At 34.6% G+C, this 23481-nt stretch overlaps 3 protein-coding genes across 3 annotated transcripts; all 3 read left to right on the forward strand.

Annotated features, from left to right (window-relative positions):
* Nucleotides 1–5176: 5176 nt before the first annotated feature.
* LOC133194395 (uncharacterized) lies at nt 5177–6464 on the forward strand. The gene has a single exon (XM_061330358.1). It carries the CDS (start codon nt 5177–5179, stop codon nt 6434–6436), a length of 1260 nt encoding a protein of 419 aa, XP_061186342.1. The 3' UTR covers nt 6437–6464.
* LOC133194881 (uncharacterized) lies at nt 6443–6817 on the forward strand (the record flags this gene model as incomplete). The annotated part of the gene is made up of 1 exon (XM_061330782.1): nt 6443–6817. A coding segment is annotated over one exon (375 nt), but the record flags the coding sequence as incomplete, so codon positions are not given.
* A 3778-nt stretch (nt 6818–10595) lies between these two features.
* On the forward strand, nt 10596–12251 carry LOC133194882 (uncharacterized). Its single transcript, XM_061330783.1, has one exon. The coding sequence runs from the start codon at nt 10596–10598 to the stop codon at nt 12249–12251; it is 1656 nt and encodes a 551-aa protein (XP_061186767.1).
* The last annotated feature ends 11230 nt before the right edge of the window (nt 12252–23481 follow it).

Consider the following 23481-nt stretch of genomic DNA (forward strand, 5'->3'; position numbering starts at 1 on the left):
ATACGACAAGGATGCCCTATTTCTTCGATGATATTCCTTTTCGTTGCAGAAATCTTATCAATAAAAATAATGTCTGATGAAAACATTATTGGATTTAAAACTCCTAAGATGTCAACAGACATAAAAATGATACAACACGCTGATGATGCTACATTAGCACTCCGTGATAAAAAATCTTTAAAACAAGCAGTAACATGTATAAAGAACTTTGGAAATATATCTGGATTGACTCTCAATATTAGCAAAACGGAATGCATGTTACTAGGCAATTTGAAGAATACAGCACATAATTTATATGGAGTAAAGGTCAACAAAGAAAGTATTAAAGTGTTAGGAATTCATATTGGTTATGACATAGAGAAATGTATTGAAAAAAATTGGGGAAACAAAATTAAAGAGCTTGAGAGACTTTTCGAATCATGGAAAAAAAGAAAATTAACTATATTCGGGAAAACCTGCATTATTAACAATCTTGCTGTATCCAAATTAATATACAACCTCTCACTCTTACCATATCCTAGTGCTAATATCATAAAAAATATCAATAAAATTATCTTCAATTTTATTTGGAATAAGAGAGACAGAATAAAACGAAGAACCTTAATAGGGGATATACAGCAGGGTGGTATAGGAGTTGTGGATATAGAGTCTAAAGCGAAAGCAATTAAATGTTCATGGATTTCCAAAATAATATCAGATGAAAAAAGCAACATTAAAATCTTTTTAGAAAATTTCAATTTAAGAAAGCAAGATATTATCTACATGTTACACACTAATAACTTAGCAATACATGATCACAATATACTTAAGCATCTTCCGATATTTTATAGAGAAATTTTTGAAGCATTTAGTGAAACTAAGAGCCCAATGGAAATAAGTAAAATGACTACATTTGACTTTCTGAGACAATCTATATGGGGAAACAAAATTTTTAACTACAAAAATAAGGTATTATTTTTTGAAAACTGGTATGATGCTGGAATCTTATATGTAAAAGATATTGTGGATGAAAATGGTATCAAGCCACTCGAATACTTTTTAAACATGCTTGTTAAAAAAAATAACATATTTTGTGAGTACTTGATATTGAAAAATGTGTTTCAGAAATATAAGAATCAGTTTGATTTCAGCTTATCAAAATATACAAATATCAGAAATACTTTTCATTTTGTTTTAAATGATAATCAATGTCACTGTATCAAAGACAAAAAATGCAAGTTCTATTATGATATCTTTAAAAATAAAAAATTTGTAAAGCCATGCTATATTAACAAGTTTAGAAAAGAATTTATTATCCAGAATCAATGTTTTTCCAAAATATATTTTTCCAAAATTGTCAAAGTCTTTGACAAAAAAATCGCAGATTTTAACTATAGAATACTTAATAATCTGCTTAATAATAGAAGTTATTTAAGCAAATGGAATGACATATCTAATCTGTGTCCATACTGTAAAGAATGTGTTGAAACAAACAAACACTTATTATACGAATGCCAAAATGTTCAAAGAATATGGAATGTTGTTAGTGAAATTTTAAAATTTAATGTATCATGGAAACTTATAGTAGTAGGATTCTATAATGAAGTCAACGAAAAAACAATTTTATTTACCAATCTTATATCATTTGTAGCCCTTAGAATCTATAAATACAAAATGCTATGTAGACTGGAAGAAATAGCTGAAACGCCAAAAGCAATTCTTTGTCATGTTAAAAAATCCTTAAACACGTTTTATTATGCTCTTAAAAGATCAAAATACAAGAACTGGAAAATAAATATATTTAAAAAGGTCGAGGAAAGTCTGTGATATAAATCATCCAACTTTTATACATATGAATATATATATATATATAAATATATATATGTATATAACATAAAAAAAAAAACTATATTAACTTAATCTCATTATTATGTATGCTATGTATTACTCTTCGTTTTCAATATATCTTTTTTCTTTATTTTACTTCAATGTTAAAACATGAATATGTATAAACTATAAGAGTTGTTTTATTAATAGCCACTATTAAGAGGGTCCAGTCCTCTGATAGAGCTGCCATATGAATCAATATGAACTGCAGTGGGACGACATGGACTCATTATGGCAGCGTGGCATAATTATGATACATCTTATCAATTTAATTTGCAAGCTGTACAAAAATCAGTATATTGAATTATATAATATCTAAAGTATAAATTTACATAATATAAATTATAATATACATTGTATCTTAATTATACAGGTATATGCATCCTGCGAGATGCAATAGCTATTGTATCACTTGGAGCTTAGTCGGGGCCCCATCCCCGATAGCTGCCTTCTTTTCAAATATAAGGATATATTCTTTGTTATAGATTAGGTCTGGGAAATAAAGTTTATTTAATAAAAAAAAAAAAAAAAAAAAAAAAAAATCCTCTCAAGAACTACTGGCTAAGAAAAGATGAAACATACGTGAAAGCTTCACTACATAGTGTAGATGTAAATTTGTTCAAATCATGACCCTCAAGAAAGGGTGGGGCCATAATGGGCGATCAAGGTTTTACATAGGAATTTATTGGAAATTTTTTTTAAAAGCTTCTTCTCAAGAACCACTGGACCAGAAGAGTTGAAACTTATATAAAAGCTTCTTTATATATTGTAGAAGTAAATTTGTTCAAATCATGACCCTCGTGGTAGAGTGGGGACGCAATGGGCGATCATGCAAAGTTTTACATAGAAATTTACAGGAAAAGTCTTGAAAAATCTTCTCAAGAACCACTGAACCACTGAGCGAGGAGTTGCACCATCAATATTTATCAACATAGGAATTTATAGGGAAAAAAAATCTCTAAAAATCTTTTTCACAAGAATAGCAAAGACATCATGTCATACTGATAAGCATGCATCCTCATGTAGTGTAGATTCAGGTTTGTTCAAATCGAGACACCCCGGAGGAAGGGTTGGGTCGCAATGGATAATCAAAAAGTTTTACATAGGAATATATAGTAAATAAATCTTCCGATGAAGAACAGCAGGGCATATAATGGCCCATATCAGCGTTGTGGACCATGAGCCTCTTGTTTTCAATCAGTTTTCTTTGTGATATATGTGTACGACTCTTTTTTTATATGCATAAGAATTTGTTCACTTATGACATTGATAATTGTTTTGATTTGCTGCTGGAAAAGGTTTAAATATTGCAGACATAAGAAATCTTTCGTGCAATTCTTAAGTGAAAAACAAAACATTAGTAACATTTATATCAAAGTTTAATTAATAATTCACAGTTGCTGATCATTTCCTTGAAAAGGAATACTTCTATGTATAAGTCATACACTACACACCTTTCACATTTTCTGAGCGCAAAAAGAATACAAAGAATATATTAATCAATTCCTAGAATTTAAATCATCATTAAAATTTTAGTATTTTTGCCAATAATTTATTTCCCCTAATCCATTTTTTTTTGTTATCACCTATTGGAAATCAGAGATTAGCCTATTCGAATGGGTGATAGCAACCATACAGTTTGAAGATATCACCTCATCAAATAGGTGTTTAATCTATTCAAAACGAATACCTGAAGGTATGATGACTTATTCAATGAATTTGTAATATCACCTATTTGAAATAGTAATGTCACCTCTTTGCATTTCCTATAGACTTAAGTATACTTCTTTTAATAAAAAATGAACTGTCTCTTCTTGAAGACATTGTTACTCTTAAGGACATACTTAACGTACCTTACCTACTGATAGTTTTTCAAGATACAGTGTATTCTTAATTTATGATTATAGTGCTATCAGATGTTCGTAGACAAAAAATCAGTATGCATTACCAGGGGTTTTGAAAAGATATCAATTGATGAAAATTCTTGTATAATTCAAAGAAAATTTTACAAAAATTACTAAACATATATTCTAGATGTTTTGTTTATCCAAACTTGTTTTAAAAGAAGTGTACAACAGCATATATAGACATTGAAATGTAGCACGCAGTTCCTTTAAGTATTGTAACTCTTCAACTCCAGGGAAAAAGACAATAAAGTTCAAATTACGTTGTGTATGTCCTTAAAAAGAAATATGGCGGCCACCAAAGCAAAGGTGGAAGTTTTAAAAAGCATTCAAAGAATTTTTTACATTTTGAACAGTGAAATACTGTAATTTATTTATTTAATAAAAGTGTGAAAGAATATCAAAAGCATACGGCAAAACTCGAGATTAATTTTCTTTCCCTTCACGAAATAATATGATACATACATGTAGTCGCAAGTGACGCCACTACATCAACAATTTAAATTGAATATGTTATATTGTCATTCAATTCAGAGGCTGAATAAGCGATTTATTTTATTCTTAAATATTTGATATCACTTAATGACAGTATGTACATGTACCAAAATAGCCCTCATACCAGAAACTGTCGCTGTTAGCAAGTAAGCTTTGTATCTACGGAAAAAGCTGAAATCATGAAATCCCGTAAATTTATGCACATACTGGGCTGTGAACAGGATATAAAAATATATACTTAATAGCAATATAGATGGTAGGGATTAAAAGCAAAATCAAACGACTCAGTTTGTAATTGAGAATCGTTCACTTTTTGAAAAGGGGCGTGGGTCAACAAATATATATATGTACTAGTATTTTATTTTCAATTTTTCATCAATATAAAGAATGATGATTTTTTTCAATAAAAAAATGAATGAAAAAAAATCTGCTAGTAAAATAATTTCTATTTGAAACTAGAATATGTGAAAAGAAGAATAACTCATTATGTGATCGACATTTTACTTATCATCATTTAAGATATGATAACGAAGAATAAACACCAAGCCGGAAGTATAAAGTCTGGTCTGGTTAATATCAGGGCGGTGGCTAAAAGAACGTTAGTCCAGCTGATTAAGGTACATTTTCTGACGTAGACACCTGCTGTGATCAATATTTACTATCCAGGCTAATTTGTAGTTTGCATATACTTAGTAGACTTTTGAGTATATTGTCACATTTTAGAAACATTTCAAAACTTGCATGTGTATAACTTAAAGTTTGTAAACTTGAAGTTTAAAACTCAAAGTTGAGGATTTATAATTCCCCCTTCAAATTTCTATCTTACAGATTTAAAAAAATATAAATATTTAAACAATTTCCTGTATCAATAATTTATTTACAGATTCAAATTTTGACGATCAAGTTAAAGAATGGCTACTTCAATCTCCTTGGCCCAGGAAGTCATCACGTGTGATCTTTGTGACACGCCCACTCAACAATTCTGTAACAACTGTCAAGTCAGTTTATGTGTCAGTAAACATGTGGACAAGCACCAGGCTCTCGCACATGACATTGTTCCTTTCAAAAACAGGAAGACAGAACATATTTTTCCAGAGTGTGAATTTCACCCCGACCATAGATGCGAGGGCCACTGTCAACAGTGTGATGTCACTGTCTGCATGAAATGTGTCATCACTTCCCATAATGGACATATCGTGGGAGACATACCAAAAAACTTTAATGACAAGAAAAAAGATATCCAGAGGGAAAATCATGAAATAGAATCCAATATCATTCCCAGATACATGAAGAAAAATGAAAATATAGAAAAAGACAAAGAACTGGTAATGAAAAAATTTGATGAGGTTGAAAAAGAAATAGAGAGACACAGAAAATCGTGGCATCAAGAAGTAGACAGCATCTTCAATAAGCTTAGATCTTTGCTCAAATCTATGAGAGACGACCACCTGACTGTATTGAAGTCACATCAAACCAAACTCAAAAATCTGATTCCAGACATGATGAAAACAGTTCAAGAAAACAAAGAAATACTCAAGTCCAATAAAGTTGCTAAAGTCACAAACTTCACATCTAAACTTATGGGATACAGAAATATTGGTCTAGACATTTATTTGTCAGTTCCTGCACTGCAAACTAACACAGTTCAAGGGAGAGAACTCAGTATAGAGTTAGGTGAATATAAGGCTACTCTGACGCAGACATCACTCTCCAACCAGACAGAAGAAGTCTCCTATATATCTACAAGAGAGTTATTAGACAAAGCAAGAGTTATTACTACTTTTCCTACCTCAGCTAAACCTCTATACAGACTGGCCTGTTTAGGATCAGATAAAGCTTGGGTTAGTGGAGAAAACAATACCGTGAACTGTCTTGACATAAACGGGTCTGTACAGGAGACTGTTTCTTGTGAAACACACCCTGAAGATATCTTTGTGACCAAAAACGGGGAATTAATATATAGTGATTATGAAAATAAAAAGGTGAACATTGTAAAACACGGTAAAACAGAGGTATTGATCACGACACAAAAGGACTGGAATCCAGCAGGACTGAGCAGCACTAGATCAGGAGACATACTGGTCAGTCTGTATAATGGAGACCAAAATAAGATTGTACGTTATCAGGGACAGAAAGTGGGGCACGAACTATTTAAAGATGAAAATGAATAACTAATCTATGGAAGTGGTAAATGGACCCTTTTTGTTGCAGAGAACAAGAATGAAGATATCTGTGCCTCTGATCGCAATGCCGACTCTGTAGTAGTAGTGGACAAGACAGGAAGAGTCCGATTCCAATACGATGGTACACCAGCCATAGGGAAGAAGAAATTTGATCCAAATCAGCTAGTGACAGACTCTTTGAGTCAGATCATTGTAGCAGATTGGACCAACGACTGTCTACACATTCTGGATCAAGATGGAGAGTTCCTGAGATGTGTGGATAATTGCAAATTATCTAGGCCCCTAGGACTGGGTTTGGACAGCGATGGAAGGTTGTGGGTCGGATTATATGAAAAGGGAGATGTAAAGGTGATCCAGTACATGAAATAAACTTGTAGTATAATATTTCAGAATATGATCGTGTACAATGTGTGTTCTTCATGTTTGTATATAAACGGAATCTAAATACATGTATACAGTTTAGATGGTGAGGGCGTACAAGTTATGTTTTTCATGTTTGTATATATCTGATCAATATAAAGCATGTGACCGATTGATAGGGGATGCTTACTCTTCCTAGGCGCCTGATCCCATCTCTGGAGTTTCCAGGCGTCCGTCTTTTATGTTCTGCTCACAATTATGTAATGTTCCTGGGATTTATGAGATCGATCATTATCCGTCATCTTCATTTCTTTTCATTTAGAAAAAAATCCTGGAAAAAAAGTATCACCTCACCTAACTACCTCTTCACAATCTGCGAAATACACTGTTTAGTGAGACCCTATAATGTTAAACGAGAACTTCAGTAAATACGTGCAATGCTAAAGAATACCGACATATAGCGAATTTGATTATTAACCAAGAAGAAAATTAGATCATCTTTCAATGATATAGCTACCTGATTCTTAACAATCAAATCAAAATACTGTTGAAGTAAATAACCATTCAACGTTGCAACGTAAAGCAAGACCTCTATTGATGGATTTTTTTTCACCAAAAGTTTATAGAGTCAATAAGTGCCAATATCTAAGAAGAATGAAGGGGAAAATAGAGACAACGCTTTCTTACTTTTGAAAAAGAGAAAATCAACGTAACGCCCAAAAATGCTGAGGTTACCAAATACTGCGATTTTATACTTTTACAGGACTGTGAACAATTAAGGAATGTTTTTCAGTTTTGTGTGAGTTATTGGTGTGTAAATCACACAGACTTGTCACGTTGGCATATTTCATGAAGCGCGCTAGCTTCATGAAAAATATGCCTACGTGCAAGTCTGTGTGATTTACACACCAATAATTCACACTAAACTTAAAAACATTCCTTATATTTACATTTTACAAGTTCAAAAGCAACAATATTATGCTCAATATTTGAATTTCTTGCTGCCCTATATCGTTACATTTTTATTAACGTCTCTGTAGCCTCATTGTGACGTCACTTTACCGCGAGTTTCACCGTGTATATTTCTACGCGTGAGTATACACAAAAATGAACTTCAAATCAATTTCACAGTTGGCTTAGTAGAAAAACATAGCAAATGTAAATATTATATTATAAATTTAAAACAAAACAATATAGATAGAAAGGATTAAAAGTAAAATCAACAGCTTGCTTTGTTATTATCAAATAAGAAGTACTCATTCTTGGGTAATTTTCTACTTTTGAAAAGGTAGTTTGTTAAAATGACGTATTTGAGTAAATTTTTTAATAAACAATAAGTGATAATTTATTTCAATAGAAACATTAGCAAAACATCTGCTAAAGAATATCAATTTCTTTTACAAGGTCTAAGAAATTCTGTTCTGTGTTGTTTGTTAGAAACATGAATATTTGAAAGGACAAATAAGTCTAGTATGGATGTCATGGAGTGATCTACATGTTATCTAACCAATATATCCTGACAACAACTATATGAAATCTGATACATGTACTTCCGGTTTGACAAAGATAACAATAACAAAACTGAAAGTAAAATCATAGTCTACGTAATATTGGGGTGGTTAAAGAACAGTTTAGCTGATTAAGGTATATTTTCTGATTTACCATATCTTTCTTAGATCAATATGTATTATAACATTTTAAAAGAAATGTACTTTTCATTTTACACCTTACATACAAACTATGTACACTAGAAATTAGCCATCCCAACAATATATAAGTAGATAGATAAATAAATAAACAAATAAATAAATGAATAAGAATACAATTTGGAAAAATAAAACAAACAAATTTCCCTCGAGCACATAAAAAAAGAAGATATTTCAGCTCTCATTTTCATAAAGGCGGATGTAAGATTTTTTTCTAGGGGAAAATAAAATTTGATTCAAAAAGGTTTTTGATAAGCAAATGGGCACCCTATGTGGAGTCATTTTAGTCACTTGATTATTTAAATTCAATAACGCTGAAAATCATTCAGAGAGATTTCTCCAGACCCCTGACTCCTCCCTCCCCTCCAATCTGGATTTAATACTGATTATTTTAATGTTCAAAACTACATCATCGGTCAGGGTAAAATAGTGGTGGGGCGTTTGCTTCGTGATCGGGAGGCCGGGGCTTAATTCTCGTTCGCCGCGCCGCGTCAAACCTAGGACGTAAACAAAAGTAGTGACTGTTCCCTCGCCAAGCGCCCGGCTTAAGGAGGGATTCTTGTCTGGTTTTTGACTAAATGAAATATTCAAAGTATATTTGCTTATAGGTCTTATATAGTTAATTGTAAGGGATTTAAAAGATCATATTTTTCTTTCCTCCTCATAATTATACAACTTTAAATAGGAATGTTAAACTGAGCTTGAAATCTAGCAGGGGACTATATTTTTGGCGGTACGATGGCGTATGAAAATATCTCCTTTTCTGCTTCTCAAAATTACTACAGAACAATGAAATTAGTTAAATTTTTTAAACAATCAAAGGCTTAAAAAAATTCTACTGTAACTAAAATTGATAATAGTCGTAAGTTATAAAATATATCAAATAGATATGATTTTCCAATCAAACTACAATCTTGTTAGCTTTTAAAAACTTCCAATCTAAATACAGATTTGAGCAAAAAATGAGTAAAAAGTGTTTTTTTCTCTTTAAGTAAACGGTCCAATTTTTTGTTTTTGTATCGTTTTGTATCTTTATAGTACTACTTTACCATATGTGAAAATAAGAAAAATTTAAATATTAGAAGCATATAATAATGAATAATATTCCCTAAAAATCTAAGAAAAATTGAGAAAATTTGGATTAGCTAATATCTATTTCCATTAAATTATTTATGTCAATTTGGTAGTATCTTCTGAGAGACCCTATATGGTAACGCCTTTTAACGCAAAAAGATAAACAATTTATCTTTTGAAATAGAAGAAGGCATCACATGATTTTCAATAGTAATATTTTATTCATAATGTCAAAGAAAAAGATAATGACCTTGACCTGACCTTGCTTCTAAAATAAAACGGTCAAATTTAATATAATTGATACCATCACTTAGTGATATTGTCTTTTAGAATCTACGAAAATTTCATTAATATTTAAATATAAGAAATATGAGAAGAATCCCTCCTTAAGAAGTGAAAGTCACGGGTCTTTCGGACGAGGCCTTAAAAACAGAGGTCCCTGTCAAGGTAGGCGTTGGCACGATAAAGAACCCTCACTGCTCAATGGCTCTGAGTGCCGAGTGTAGGCCTAATTTTGAAGCCCTTCATTGGCATACGATGACGTCTCTATATGAGTGAAAAATTCTCGAATTGGACGTTACATAACACAATCATCCAACCAACGAATTAATTAAAATTACATCAGCTGAACGTTAACAAAATGAGAAAGATATAACAAACATCTTAAATGACAAAAAAGAAATCTATCTGATATGTTCAATTTTATTTCTCTTTATTTTTTCTCATTATCACTGACAGTGATCACTCCCTGAACTCTGAATTTCATAATCTGTCATGGTTGACATTTCTTTTCTTGTGCTACTCCGTAGTAAAATGTTTTATAACTTAATCTTAAGTTTCTGATGTTTGCATTAAATGTATAATCATGATGACCCTTATATAACCTTGACCAGTTGTTCCAGAATTTCTAAAAATAAATTATCGTAATTTAGATACATTATGCTTCATAACAATTTCCTGTAAAACAATTTATTTACAGATTGAAGTTTCAAAAAACAAGCAAGAGAATGGCTACAGATACTTCGATTTCTTGTGCTCAGAAAGTCATCACATGTGACCTTTGTGACAACCCTATCCAGCATTTTTGCAACAGGTGTCAAGTCAGTTTATGCGAAGAATGTATTAACAAACATGTAAGGAACCAGAAGTCACTAACCCATGAAATCGCTCCTTTCAAGGAGGGAAATATACAGATTGTTTTTTCAGAGTGCAAATTTCACCCTAACCAGAGATGTGAGGCCCAATGCCAACAGTGTGATGTCCCTGTGTGCATGATATGTGTCACCACTTCCCATAATGGACACAAAGTGAGGGATATAACAAACATATTCAATGACAAGAAAAAGGAAATCCAGGAGGAAATTCACGAAATCGAATCCAGTATTCTTCCCAGATTTACGAAGAAAAATGAAGATACAGATACAGAGATAGCCAAATTTGTGAATAAATATATTGAACTTGAGAAAGAATTAGAGAATCAAAGACAATTTTGGCACCAAGAAGTGGACATCATCTTCAATAAACTGAGCTCTATGATCCAATCCATGAAAGATGACCACATGGCTGTACTGAAATTACACCAAACCAAACTCAAAAACCTGATTGCAGACATGATCGAAACAGTTGAACAAAACAAGAAGATGCTGAAGTCCAATAAAGTGTCTCAAGTCAACAACTTCAAACCGAAAGTGGAAGAGTACAGAGACATTCCTGAAGTCACTGACGTTTTGATTCCTTTATTGAAAACCAACACAGTTCAAGGGAGAGATCTCAGTATTGAGCTAGGTGAAAGGAAGGCTACACTGGCACAAACATCTACGAAAGAGTTATTAGACAAAGCCAAAGTTATTGCCACATTTTCTACTGGAATTAAACCAATATTTAGAGTAGTTTGTGTTGGAGCTGATAAGTCTTGGGTAAGTGAAAAAGGAAGAACTATAAGATGTGTTGACATTCATGGATCTGTACATGATACTGTCACACCAACATTAAACTCTTCTGATGATAGCCCAAAACCTAAAGAGGAAGAACTGATATGTATATCAGTGAACCGAAATGGAGAACTCATGTACAGTGATTATAACAATAGAACTGTTAACATTTACAGACATGAGAGGACAGAGATTATGATTACCTCACCAAATGATTGGAATCCAGCAGGATTGACTAGTACTAAATCAGGGGACATACTGGTTAATCTGTATAATGGAGACCAAAATAAGATTGTCCGTTATCAGGGACAGAAAGTGGTGAATGAAATATTTAAAGATGAAAATGAAAAACCAATTTATGGAAGTGGTAAATATATGCTGTTTGTTGAAGAGAACAACAATGAAGATATTTGTGTCTCTGATCGTAATGCGGACACAGTGGTAGTGGTGGACAAAACAGGAAGAGTCCGATTCCGATTCGATGGTACACCAGCCAAAAGGAAGGAAACATTTGATCCTAATGAGCTAGTGACGGACTCATTGAGTCAGATCATTGTTACAGATTGGAGAAATAACTGTCTACATATTCTGGATCAAGATGGCCAGTTCCTGAAATGTGTGGATAATTGTGATTTATCCAACCCTCGTGGACTGAGTTTGGACAATGAGGGGAGGTTGTGGGTGGGATTATATGGAAAAGGAGAAGTGAAGGTGATCGAGTATACGAAATAGACATATATCAGTAAAATAATAAACTTGTCATAATCGGACTGTGGACAACTTGTGTTCTTTGGATTTTTTCTGAATTTTACGACGATCATTTCAATTTACATTATGATTATATATACAGTTAAAACTGCCATAGCGACCAACTGTAATAAGCGACTCACTGTCATATGTGACCGTAAGAATTCCTCCCAACGCTTTTCCCTATACATTATACCTGTATTAAACGACCACCTGTCTAACGCGACCAGCGACCGTGATTTTCCTGACCATTTTTAGCCGGGCTCATTCCTCGAAGAGCAATAGCCGGCTTTTGTTACGGTGTTCAACCGGAAATGCTGCTTCCTCACCGCCAAATCAAATACGAGTAAGAATATAGTACGTATGCTCAACCACCTTTGAAGCAATACAAACACTAAAATAAACAAATTTAAGTTAACTACAAAATTCTCTAAACCCAAAAACATTAATGGTAATATACTTTCTCCCCTCTTCTTTAATTAAGTATTTGTTCAAAATATGCGAAAGGTTTTCATCAAGTCTCTGTCAACGTCACATTCTATAAATAAAGAACCTTTCGTTATCAGGCTAACACTAATGCGGGGAGCACGTGACCCGATGTGCACCTTAATGCAAAACTCCCCGCTGAGGACCCGTCTGTGTATAAACGTTTGACCTTGCCGTATCAATGTTTATTTACTTCTGTAAGTGATGTTAGACCCCGAAACGATATATGTGATAAATTGTTTACGCTGTTAAATTCAAACTGCATTTTATTTAATTTTTTAAACATTTTTCTTATTTATACTATATACCATAAATATATTTTTGCGTTACATATTCTTCCAGTGTCTTGTTGTTATTCATCTGTTCTTACAATGTATGTTTCATGTAAAACGGATTTGTTCACTTTTCTGTATATGAGCCCGGCTCTCAGTACTTCTGAGTACTTTGATTTGTAATTTCAGGCAATTTGGTCTGTCAGCTAACATCCGCAACTGTACTCGGCAGTGCTGGTACCGGACATCCATGACTGTACCTGCTCACTAATATCAAAAACGGAATGTCAGAGCAAGATTTTCCGGATTGTTCAACATATTAAACTATAGGTTGTTGATTAAGTATGGATTGTTTTTTAATGAAAAATACGAAATGTGTTAATATGGAGGAAAGAAAATTTCTGATTTTAAATAAATCTACTTTATGGAAGGCTGTAATCGCCAAAACGGTAACGATAACTGGCTTAGTGAATATTAATATATCGCGGAAAATATATGTAAACTTGACTATGCCTACATTTTGTATATCTATGACTGTATCCTCTGCCTGGTATACAACATCTGCGACTGTACCTGTGCCGTACATACACACTACCACTTGCTCAACCCGCGCTTGATTAATAACATCCATAACAAAAAATTCTGTGGATTTTCTCCGATTCAGATTTAAACTGAATTCAATCAAAGCGCAATTAACGCTAATCTTTATATTACCCATGACAGTGATACCGAGACAAACGATGTCAGCAGTGATTAGGGAAAGATCCAAAACTTTTACAATTTAAAGCTTTATGTTCAGAGAACAATATGAACCAGGTCTTTATTTATTTTTTTTGGGGGGGGGGGGGGGGGGGGCTAGGGGCATGATTTCAATATCCTAAGTGCTCAATAATAATGATGAATTTAAAAATGAAACATGCTAGTATAATTATAGAAAATATACGAGTAAATAATAAACAAAGTAAAATAAAAAAGGAAATTAAAATAAATATCGGAATTAATTTGTAATCCTTAATTTTATGTTAGAAAGTATAAGTACGTCACAATATTATTAATTTCACCCATTTCATTGATCACGCAAGTGGTGTCAATGAAAAACACAGGTTTTATTTCCCATAAATATACATTTGTATGTCTTACGATATATACGGGTGGAATGGACTGATCCACCCGTTTTCAATGTGTTATATATAAACCTCTCAAGTGCACCCCAGGAAGTAGCCTCCTATGCCCTGAAAAAGAATAGTTCCTGACAAAACACCTTTATTTATTTACAAAGTACATAAAATTTACTAGGCACAGGCATCAAAGTAATAAAAATAGGCTGGAAGAACCCCCCCCCCCCCCCAAAAAAAATCTCAAAAGAAATAAAAATTAATTTTTTATGCATGGAACAATTAACATATTGACTGGTCGATAACCGTGGTGTGATACCTGAAATATGCAGGGTATGGTATTAAAATAATTGATCATATTAAAGGAAATTTATGCTAAAATTATCGATAACATCCAAAGTAAATATTTGTATAAGTAAATATTTTTATTAGATCCACCTCTCTAAGATTCTGCTGTACTGTCCAGACAACTCTAGAAATTTTACACCATGACTGTACCGGTGTCTGATTGACAACATCCACGACTGTAGCTGTCCAGTACACACACTTAATTCTACATCCCTGACTGTACTTGTGCCTTATAAACAACATCCCTGACTGTACCTGTGCCTTATAAATAACATCCATGACTGTATCTGTCCAGTACACACACTTTATTCTACATCCATGACTGTACCTGTGCCTTATAAATAACATCCACGACTGTACCTGTCCAGTACACACACTTTATTCTACATCCATGACTGTACTTGTGCCTTATAAACAACATCCCTGACTGTACCTGTGCCTTATAAATTACATCCATGACTGTATCTGTCCAGTACACACACTTTATTCTACATCCATGACTGTACCTGTGTCTTATAAACAACATCCCTGACTGTACCTGTGCAGTATACACATCTAACTCTACATCCCTGACTGTACCTGTGCCTTATAAACAACATCCATGACTGTACCTGTGTCTTATACACAACATCCACGACTGTACCTGTGCCTTATAAACAACATCCCTGACTGTACCTGTGCCTTATAAACAACATCCACGACTGTACCTGTCCAGTACACACACTTTATTCTACATCCATGATTGTACTTGTGCCTTATAAACAACATCCCTGACTGTACCTGTGCCTTATAAATAACATCCATGACTGTATCTGTCCAGTACACACACTTTATTCTACATCCATGACTGTACCTGTGTTTTATAAACAACATCCCTGACTGTACCTGTGCAGTATACACATCTAACTCTACATCCCTGACTGTACCTGTGCCTTATAAACAACATCCATGACTGTACCTGTGTCTTATACACAACATCCACGACTGTACCTGTGCCTTATAAACAACATCCCTGACTGTACCTGTGCCTTATAAACAACATCCACGACTGTACCTGTCCAGTACACACACTTTATTCTACATCCATGACTGTACTTGTGCCTTATAAACAACATCCCTGACTGTACCTGTGCCTTATAAATAACATCCATGACTGTATCTGTCCAGTACACACACTTTATTCTACATCCATGACTGTACCTGTGTCTTATAAACAACATCCCTGACTGTACCTGTGCAGTATACACATCTAACTCTACATCCCTGACTGTACCTGTGCCTTATAAACAACATCCATGACTGTACCTGTGTCTTATACACAACATCCACGACTGTACCCGTGCCTTATAAACAACATCCATGGCTGTACCTGTGCCTTATAAACAACATCCACGTCTGTACCTGTGCAGTACACACACTTTATTCTACATCCAACACTGTACTTGTGCCTTATAAACAACATCCCTGACTGTACCTGTGCAGTATACGCATCTAACTCTACATCCCTGACTGTACCTGTGCCTTATAGACAACATCCATGACTGTACCTGTGTCTTATAAACAACATCCGCAACTGTACCTGTGCCTTATAAACAACATCCATGACTGTACCTGTGCTTTATAAACAACATCCACGACTGTACCTGTGCAGTACACACACTTTATTCTACATCCAACACAGTACTCGTGCCTTATAAACAACATCCCTGATTGTACCTGTGCAGTATACACATCTAACTCTACATCCCTGACTGTACCTGTGCCTTATAAACAACATCCACAACTGTACCTGTCCAGTACACACACTTTATTCTACATCCATGACTGTACCTGTGCCTTATAAACAACATCCATGACTGTACCTGTGCAGTAAAGTATACACATCTAACTTTACATCCCTGACTGTACCTGTGCCTTATAAACAAAATCCACGACTGTACCTGTGCATATATACATACTTTATTCTACATCCCTGACTGTACCCGTGCCTTATAAACAACATCCACGACTGTACCTGTCCAGTACACACACTTTATTCTACATCCATGACTGTGCCTGTGCCTTATAAACAACATCCCTGACTGTACCTGTGCAGTATACACATCTAACTCTACATCCATGACTGTACCTGTGCCTTATAAACAACATCCACGACTGTACCTGTGCATATATACAAACTTTATTCCACATCCCTGACTGTACCCGTGCCTTATAAACAACATCCACGACTGTACCTGTCCAGTACACACACTTTATTCTACATCCATGACTGAATCTGTGCCTTATAAACAACATCCACAACTGTACCTGTGTATGACACACACACTACATCTATGACTGTACCTATGCCTTATAATCAAGATTTACACACAATAAACTTCTCAGGGTTTAAGAGGTACGTATTGTATACTGTATTTGGACCATCCTACCATAAAAAACAACAATATTTAAACAATTTTATTTCACTCACAAATTTTGATCTTTAAGTGTGTCATTGACTCTTAAAATTTGACCATGAAAACCAATTAGAATCAAGTTCGAGACACGAATAATCATTAGTGTACAGGTGGAAAACTCAAAGCTATAAGTCAACTCATAGCCAATTACTATTATTAATTTTAATTAATTTTAATAAACATTTGTCGTATACGTTTGACGTATAATCAGTTGTAAACTATGATAATAATACCCCGCAACTTTGGGATTGGCACAGAAGAAGGTGTAAAACTGTTTTCATAGTTGAAAACATTTTAGGATGGAATATTGCATTTTATCGTGTTAACAAAGAAAGACCTATTGAAAATAATTATTGCAGTACATGTAATACTACATGTATCTACACTTCACAATTCAATGTTTAAATGGCATTCAAAAGAATTAAGAAATAAGCCAATGATGAAACATGACATAAACAGGAGAGGAAAATGAGGAAAAAGTTGGATTTTTTTTTTCATGTGCTTAAGAGCCCTCTATACACTGCACACTAAAGACTTCTAATTTTGTGGTATATTTATGCAAAAAGAGTAATTAATCTGCCCTTTCATCAAGAACAAGCATTCTGAGAGTATTGCATTAGTAATACTAGTCCCCTACCGGAAAGTGTAATCTGGTTCCCGTTAAAAATTGAAAATGCCATAATTCCGTCAAAAAATCAATGAAGCGGAACGAAATAAAAACTTCATCTATAACTCATCATGGTAAAGTCACATACCAAAAATCAGCTCAATATCTGCAAGCGTTTAGAAAATAATTGCGGAAAACCCTGAAAAAATGAAAAGGTCGTAATTCCGTCAAAAAGTACTGAAGCGTAACGAAATGCAAACTTGATCTGTAACTCGTCAAGATACACTCACATGCCGAAAATCAGCTCAATATCTGCAAGCGTTTAGAAAAAAGTGCGGAAAAACTTAGTGGGACAGACTGACAGACAGACAGACCGACCGACGTCCCCTCCGGTTTCTATAAACAACTAATAAAATAAATTAAAACCGGAGGGGACGATAGGTTTCCTCTGAGTCTGTCCGTCCGTCCGTCTGTCCGCCTAGCTGTCCCTCTGTCACTCTGTCCCACTTGGTTTTCCGCATTTTTTTCTAAACACTTGCAGATAAGCTGATTTTGATATGTTAGTGTGTATTGATGAGTTAAAGATCAATTTTTTAATTTCTTTCCGCTTCATTGATTTTTGAGGGAATTACAACCTTTTTAATTTTTAAGGGTTTTCCACACTTTTTTTAAAAACGTTTGCAGATATTGAGCGTTGATGTTTGGTATGTCAGTGTATCTTGATGAGTTATAGATCAAGTTTGCATTATGTTCCGCTTCAATGATTTTTTGACAGAATTACAGCATTTTCAATTTTTAATGGGAACCAGATTACACTTTCCGGTAGGGGACTAGTATTGCTAATGCAGAAGGCTTGTCTCAATAGCTTTAATACGCATGCTTGAATAAACCATATGATAGCAAGAATGATAGTAAAATTCTGCCATCTATCGCAGAGTTAATTTAAAAAGTTAACATATTGGAAAGATCTGTTCATATTTATATACCGAATATTTATGTGAATTTTATCAGAAAACATAACTTATTTGGGAAAACAAAGAGAGATAAGTTTATAATTTTGGTAAAACTTCATCTCTATAGAAATCAACGGAAAATATTTTTATCCCCCCCCCCTCACTGAAACAACAATTCCTTTTTCAAGTATTATGAATTGTTATTTCACAACTTCAAATTTATACCAATTGTTTTTTGTTTCAGGAGAGTGAGTTATTTGGGGGTAGGGGTGGGGGGTGGGGGTGGGTGAGGGTGTAGAACATATGTTTACAGACTAAAAGCAGCAAAAATAGTCATTTTATTGCCAATGAATCTAATATGTCAGTTGACTTTTACATAAGTTAAACATACGGAGAGAGTTGATGGTTATTTATCCATTTCCATGAGTATTTGAAAATCTGGTTCACTCTTTATGTTTAAAGCCCGATTTAAATTTATAAAATTGTCTAACCCTTCCCCCTCTTTATGAGAAGAGTTTTAAATGAGCAGTTAACTTTTTGACACTGGTTTTAAAATAATTAATCCATTACTTATAAACTCTTCTACAATAATAATAAAACTTGGCAGAAGTTGTGAAGGCGTGGATGGCGTATATCGAAAGAAGGAGTATTTCCTCTTAAAAACAAAAGTCTAAATCCCACGCTTTCTTGCAGGCATATCATTCAATTTTTTTTGACGGGGTGGGGGTTGCATTGGGGGTGGGGGTTCGGGTCACAAACGAAAAAGAACAAACTTTAAGTAGAGCCTTGAATAACTTTTCTTGGATGTTGTTAATAAAACAATATGGAAGTACATGTAGAATAATGTGTGTGTACTGGACAGGTACAGTCGTGGATGTTGTTTATAAGACACAGGTACAGTCAGGGATGTAGAATTAGATGTGTATACTGCACAGGTACAGTCGTGGATGTTGTTTATAAGGCACAAGTACAGTCATGGATGTAGAATAAAGTGTGTGTACTGGACAGGTACAGTCGTGGATGTTGTTTATAAGACACAGGTACAGTCAGGGATGTAGAATAAAGTGTGTGTACTGCACAGGTACAGTCGTGGATGTTGTTTATAAGGCACAGGTACAGTCAGGGATGTAGAATTAGATGTGTATACTGCACAGGTACAGTCAGGGATGTTGTTTATAAGGCACAGGTACAGTCAGGGATGTAGAATTAGATGTGTATACTGCACAGGTACAGTCGTGGATGTTGTTTATAAGCACAGGTACAGTCATGGATGTAGAGTAAAATGTGTATACTGCACAGGTACAGTCGTGGATGTTGTTTATAAGACACAGGTACAGTCGTGGATGTTGTGTATAAGACACAGGTACAGTCATGGATGTTGTTTATAAGGCACAGGTACAGTCATGGATGTTGTTTATAAGGCACAGGTACAGTCAGGGATGTTGTTTATAAGCACTGGTACAGTCATGGATGTAGAATAAAGTGTGTGTACTGAACAGGTACAGTCATGGATGTTGTTTATAAGGCACAGGTACAGTCAGGGATGTAGAATAAAGTGTATGTACTGGACAAGTACAGTCATGGATGTTGTTTATAAGGCACAGGTACAGTCATGGATGTTGTTTATAAGGCACAGGTACAGTCAGGGATGTTGTTTATAAGGCACAGGTACATTCATGGATGTTGTTTATAAGCACTGGTACAGTCATGGGTGTAGAATAAAGTGTGTGTACTGGACAGGTACAGTCATGGATGTTGTTTATAAGGCACAGATACAGTCATGGATGTTGTTCATAAGGCACAGGTACAGTCAGGGATGTTGTTTATAAGGCACAAGTACAGTCAGGGATGTTGTTTAAAAGACACAGGTACAGTTAGGGATGTTGTTTATAAGGCACAGATACAGTCATGGATGTTGTTTATAAGGCACAGGTACAGTCAGTGATGTTGTTTATAAGGCACAGGTACAGTCATGGATGTTATTTATAAGGCACAGGTACAGTCATGGATGTTGTTTATAAGGCACAGGTACAGTCAGGGATGTTGTTTATAAGCACTGGTACAGTCATGGATGTAGAATAAAGTGTGTGTACTGGACAGCTACAGTCGTGGATGTTGTCAGTCACACACCGGTACAGTCATGGTGTAAAATTTCTAGAGTTGTCTGGACAGTACAGCAGAATCTTAGAGAGGTGGATCTAATAAAAATATTTACTTATACAAATATTTTCTTCGGATGTTATCGATAATTATAGCATTAATTTCCTTTAATATGATCAATTATTTTAATACCATACCCTGCATATTTCAGGTATCACACCACGGTTATCGACCAGTCAAGATGTTAATTGTTCCATGCATATAAAATTAATTTTTATTTCTTTTGAGAATTTTTTTTTTGGGGGGGGGGGGTTCTTCCAGTCTATTTTTGCAACTTTGATGCCTGTGCCTAGTAAATTTTATGTACTTTGTAAATAAATAAAGGTTTTTTTGTCAGGATCTATTCTTTTTCATGCAGGGCATAGGAGGCTACTTCCTGGGGTGCACTTGAGAGGTTTATATATAACACATTGAAAACGGGTGAATCAGCCCATTCCACCCGTATTTATCGTAAGACATATATTTATGGGAAAAAACCTGTGTTTTTCATTGACACCACTTGCGTGATCAATGAAATGGGTGAAATTAATAATATTGTGACGTACTTATACTTTCTAACATAAAATTAAGGATTACAAATTAATTCCGATATTTATTTTAATTTCCTTTTTTATTTTACTTTGTTTATTTTTACTCATATATTTTCTATAATTATACTAGGATGTTTCATTTTAAATTCATCATTATTATTGAGCACGTAGGATATTGAAATCATGCCCCCAGCCCCCCCCCCCCCCCCCCCCTCCCAAAAAAAAAAAAAAAAAAAAAAAAAAAAATTAAAGACCTGGCTCATATTGTACTCTGAACATAAAGCTTTAAACTTAAATCTGTAAAAGTTTTGGATCCTTCCCTAATTACTGCTGACATCGTTTGTCTCGGTATCACTGTCATGGGTAATATAAAGATTAGCGTTAATTGCGCTTTGATTGAATTTAGTCTAAATCTAAATCCGAGAAAATCCACAGAATTTTTTGTTTGGATGTTATTAATCAAGCGCGGGTTGAGTCAGTGGTAGTGTGTATGTACGGCACAGGTACAGTCGCACATGTTGTATATATCAGGCACAGGATACAGTCATAGATATACAAAATGTACGCTGTAGTAAATGTTACTTTTTAGAGATAATAGCGATTCATACAATGGATTTAGGCATAGTCAAGCTTACATATATTTTCCACGATATATTCACTAAGCCAGTTATCGTTACCGTTTTTGCGATTACAGCCTTCCATAAAGTAGATTTATTTAAAATCAGAAATTTTCTTTCCTCCATATTAACACATTTCGTATTTTTCATTAAAAAACAATCCATACTTAATCAACAACCTATAGTTTAATACGTTGAACAATCCGGAAAATCTTGCTCTGACATTCCGTTTTTGATATTAGTGAGCAGGTACAGTCATGGATGTCCGGTACCAGCATTGCCGAGTACAGTTGCGGATGATAGCTGACAGCCACTGTTGCAATTTTACCTGGATTTAACGACTATATAATTTCCGATTCCTACTTTCGATTTCGGTCGAGCATGCTACGTTATTTGGTTCAAAACATCTACAGACACGCGTTTATTTCATTTAATAATTATATAATGCGAGTTTTAGGAATAAGACAACATTTCAAAATAAATATTTTTACTTACGTTTTGATATTTATTGAATAAAAATTAAAATATAATGCATAAACATTCATGTTTTTTCTCTCCAATGATCGAGTGCCATTTTGAAAATAGACGTTCGAGGTCGATCCCGGTATCATTTCGTGCTATAACGACCAAATGGATATTCAGCTATAAAACCTGCCTGTTTAACTTTTAATTAACAAGTAACTTAATCCTAGATGTTTATTTAACTTAAATTGGGACTGTGCTCCTGATACTGTCCAACTTAGCGATAAATAAAAATAAAGGATTTCAAATTATTAAGGCGTTTTCTCAATCTTTTTACCATTAGTCCACCCCTGTGTCTTTTGAAAAGTACATGCACATTTGCCTTGGTATGACAAGTGGTGTGAAAAACCGGGCATGCCCCTCCTCTCACCATGGCAGGTGATACTTCATCTATCGCAGTCTGCATCATTCACAGATACCTTTCATTCAGGATCATCAATTGGTTGTGAGGCACATTTGGAATTTTGCATGGACCCGTTTGCCATGCATAGGATGAGGAGTGATAGAGACAAAGCGTCGTCGTCATTTCTCTAGAAAGTGGGGGGGGGGCATCTTTCTCTTTTTAGGTCACCTGAGTCACTCAGGTGACCTATTGCTATCCGTTCTCGTCCGTCGGCGTGCGTCGTGCGGTGTGCGTCGTGCGTTAACATTTGAACATTTTTAGCTTCTTCTCTATAACCGCTTAACCAATTTCAACCAAATTTAGCATATAGCATCTATCGGTGAAGGGGAACAAAATTTGTGAATTTCATGGTCCCTGCCCCCCTGGGGCCTGAGGGGTGGGGCTAAAACCACCAAAAATAATGCAATCTTTAAAAATCTTCTTCTTTACTCCCGGCCATCAAGCAGTCAAACTGTTGGCATCATTGTAATAAGCATTGAGCCCTCTACCAAAATTGTGAAATTCATGGCCCCAGGGTCAGGGGTTCTGGCCCCAGGGTGGGGCTATATAGATCATATAGTGAAAGTGCATTATTTCTTTGAAAATCTTCTTCTCTGCTCCTGAGTATTAAATAAGGTAACTAAGTACATAGTTATGAAGAGCAAGAGTGCCTCTTCCAAAATTGTGAAATTCATGGCCCCAGGGTCAGGGCTTCTGGTGTTAGGGCGGGGCTCTGTAGATTATATAGTGAAAATGCATTTATTCTT

Source organism: Saccostrea echinata, unplaced genomic scaffold, assembly GCF_033153115.1.
Source record: "Saccostrea echinata isolate AGI-Se365-2 ecotype Australia unplaced genomic scaffold, CSIRO_AGI_Sech_v1 ptg000029l, whole genome shotgun sequence".
NCBI classification, from domain to species: Eukaryota; Metazoa; Mollusca; class Bivalvia; order Ostreida; family Ostreidae; genus Saccostrea; species Saccostrea echinata.

Excerpts from the sequence above, each read along its gene's own strand:
- LOC133194395 (XM_061330358.1), top strand. The coding sequence starts at position 5,177 with ATGGCTACTTCAATCTCCTTGGCCCAGGAAGTCATCACGTGTGATCTT.
- LOC133194882 (XM_061330783.1), top strand. The coding sequence starts at position 10,596 with ATGGCTACAGATACTTCGATTTCTTGTGCTCAGAAAGTCATCACATGT.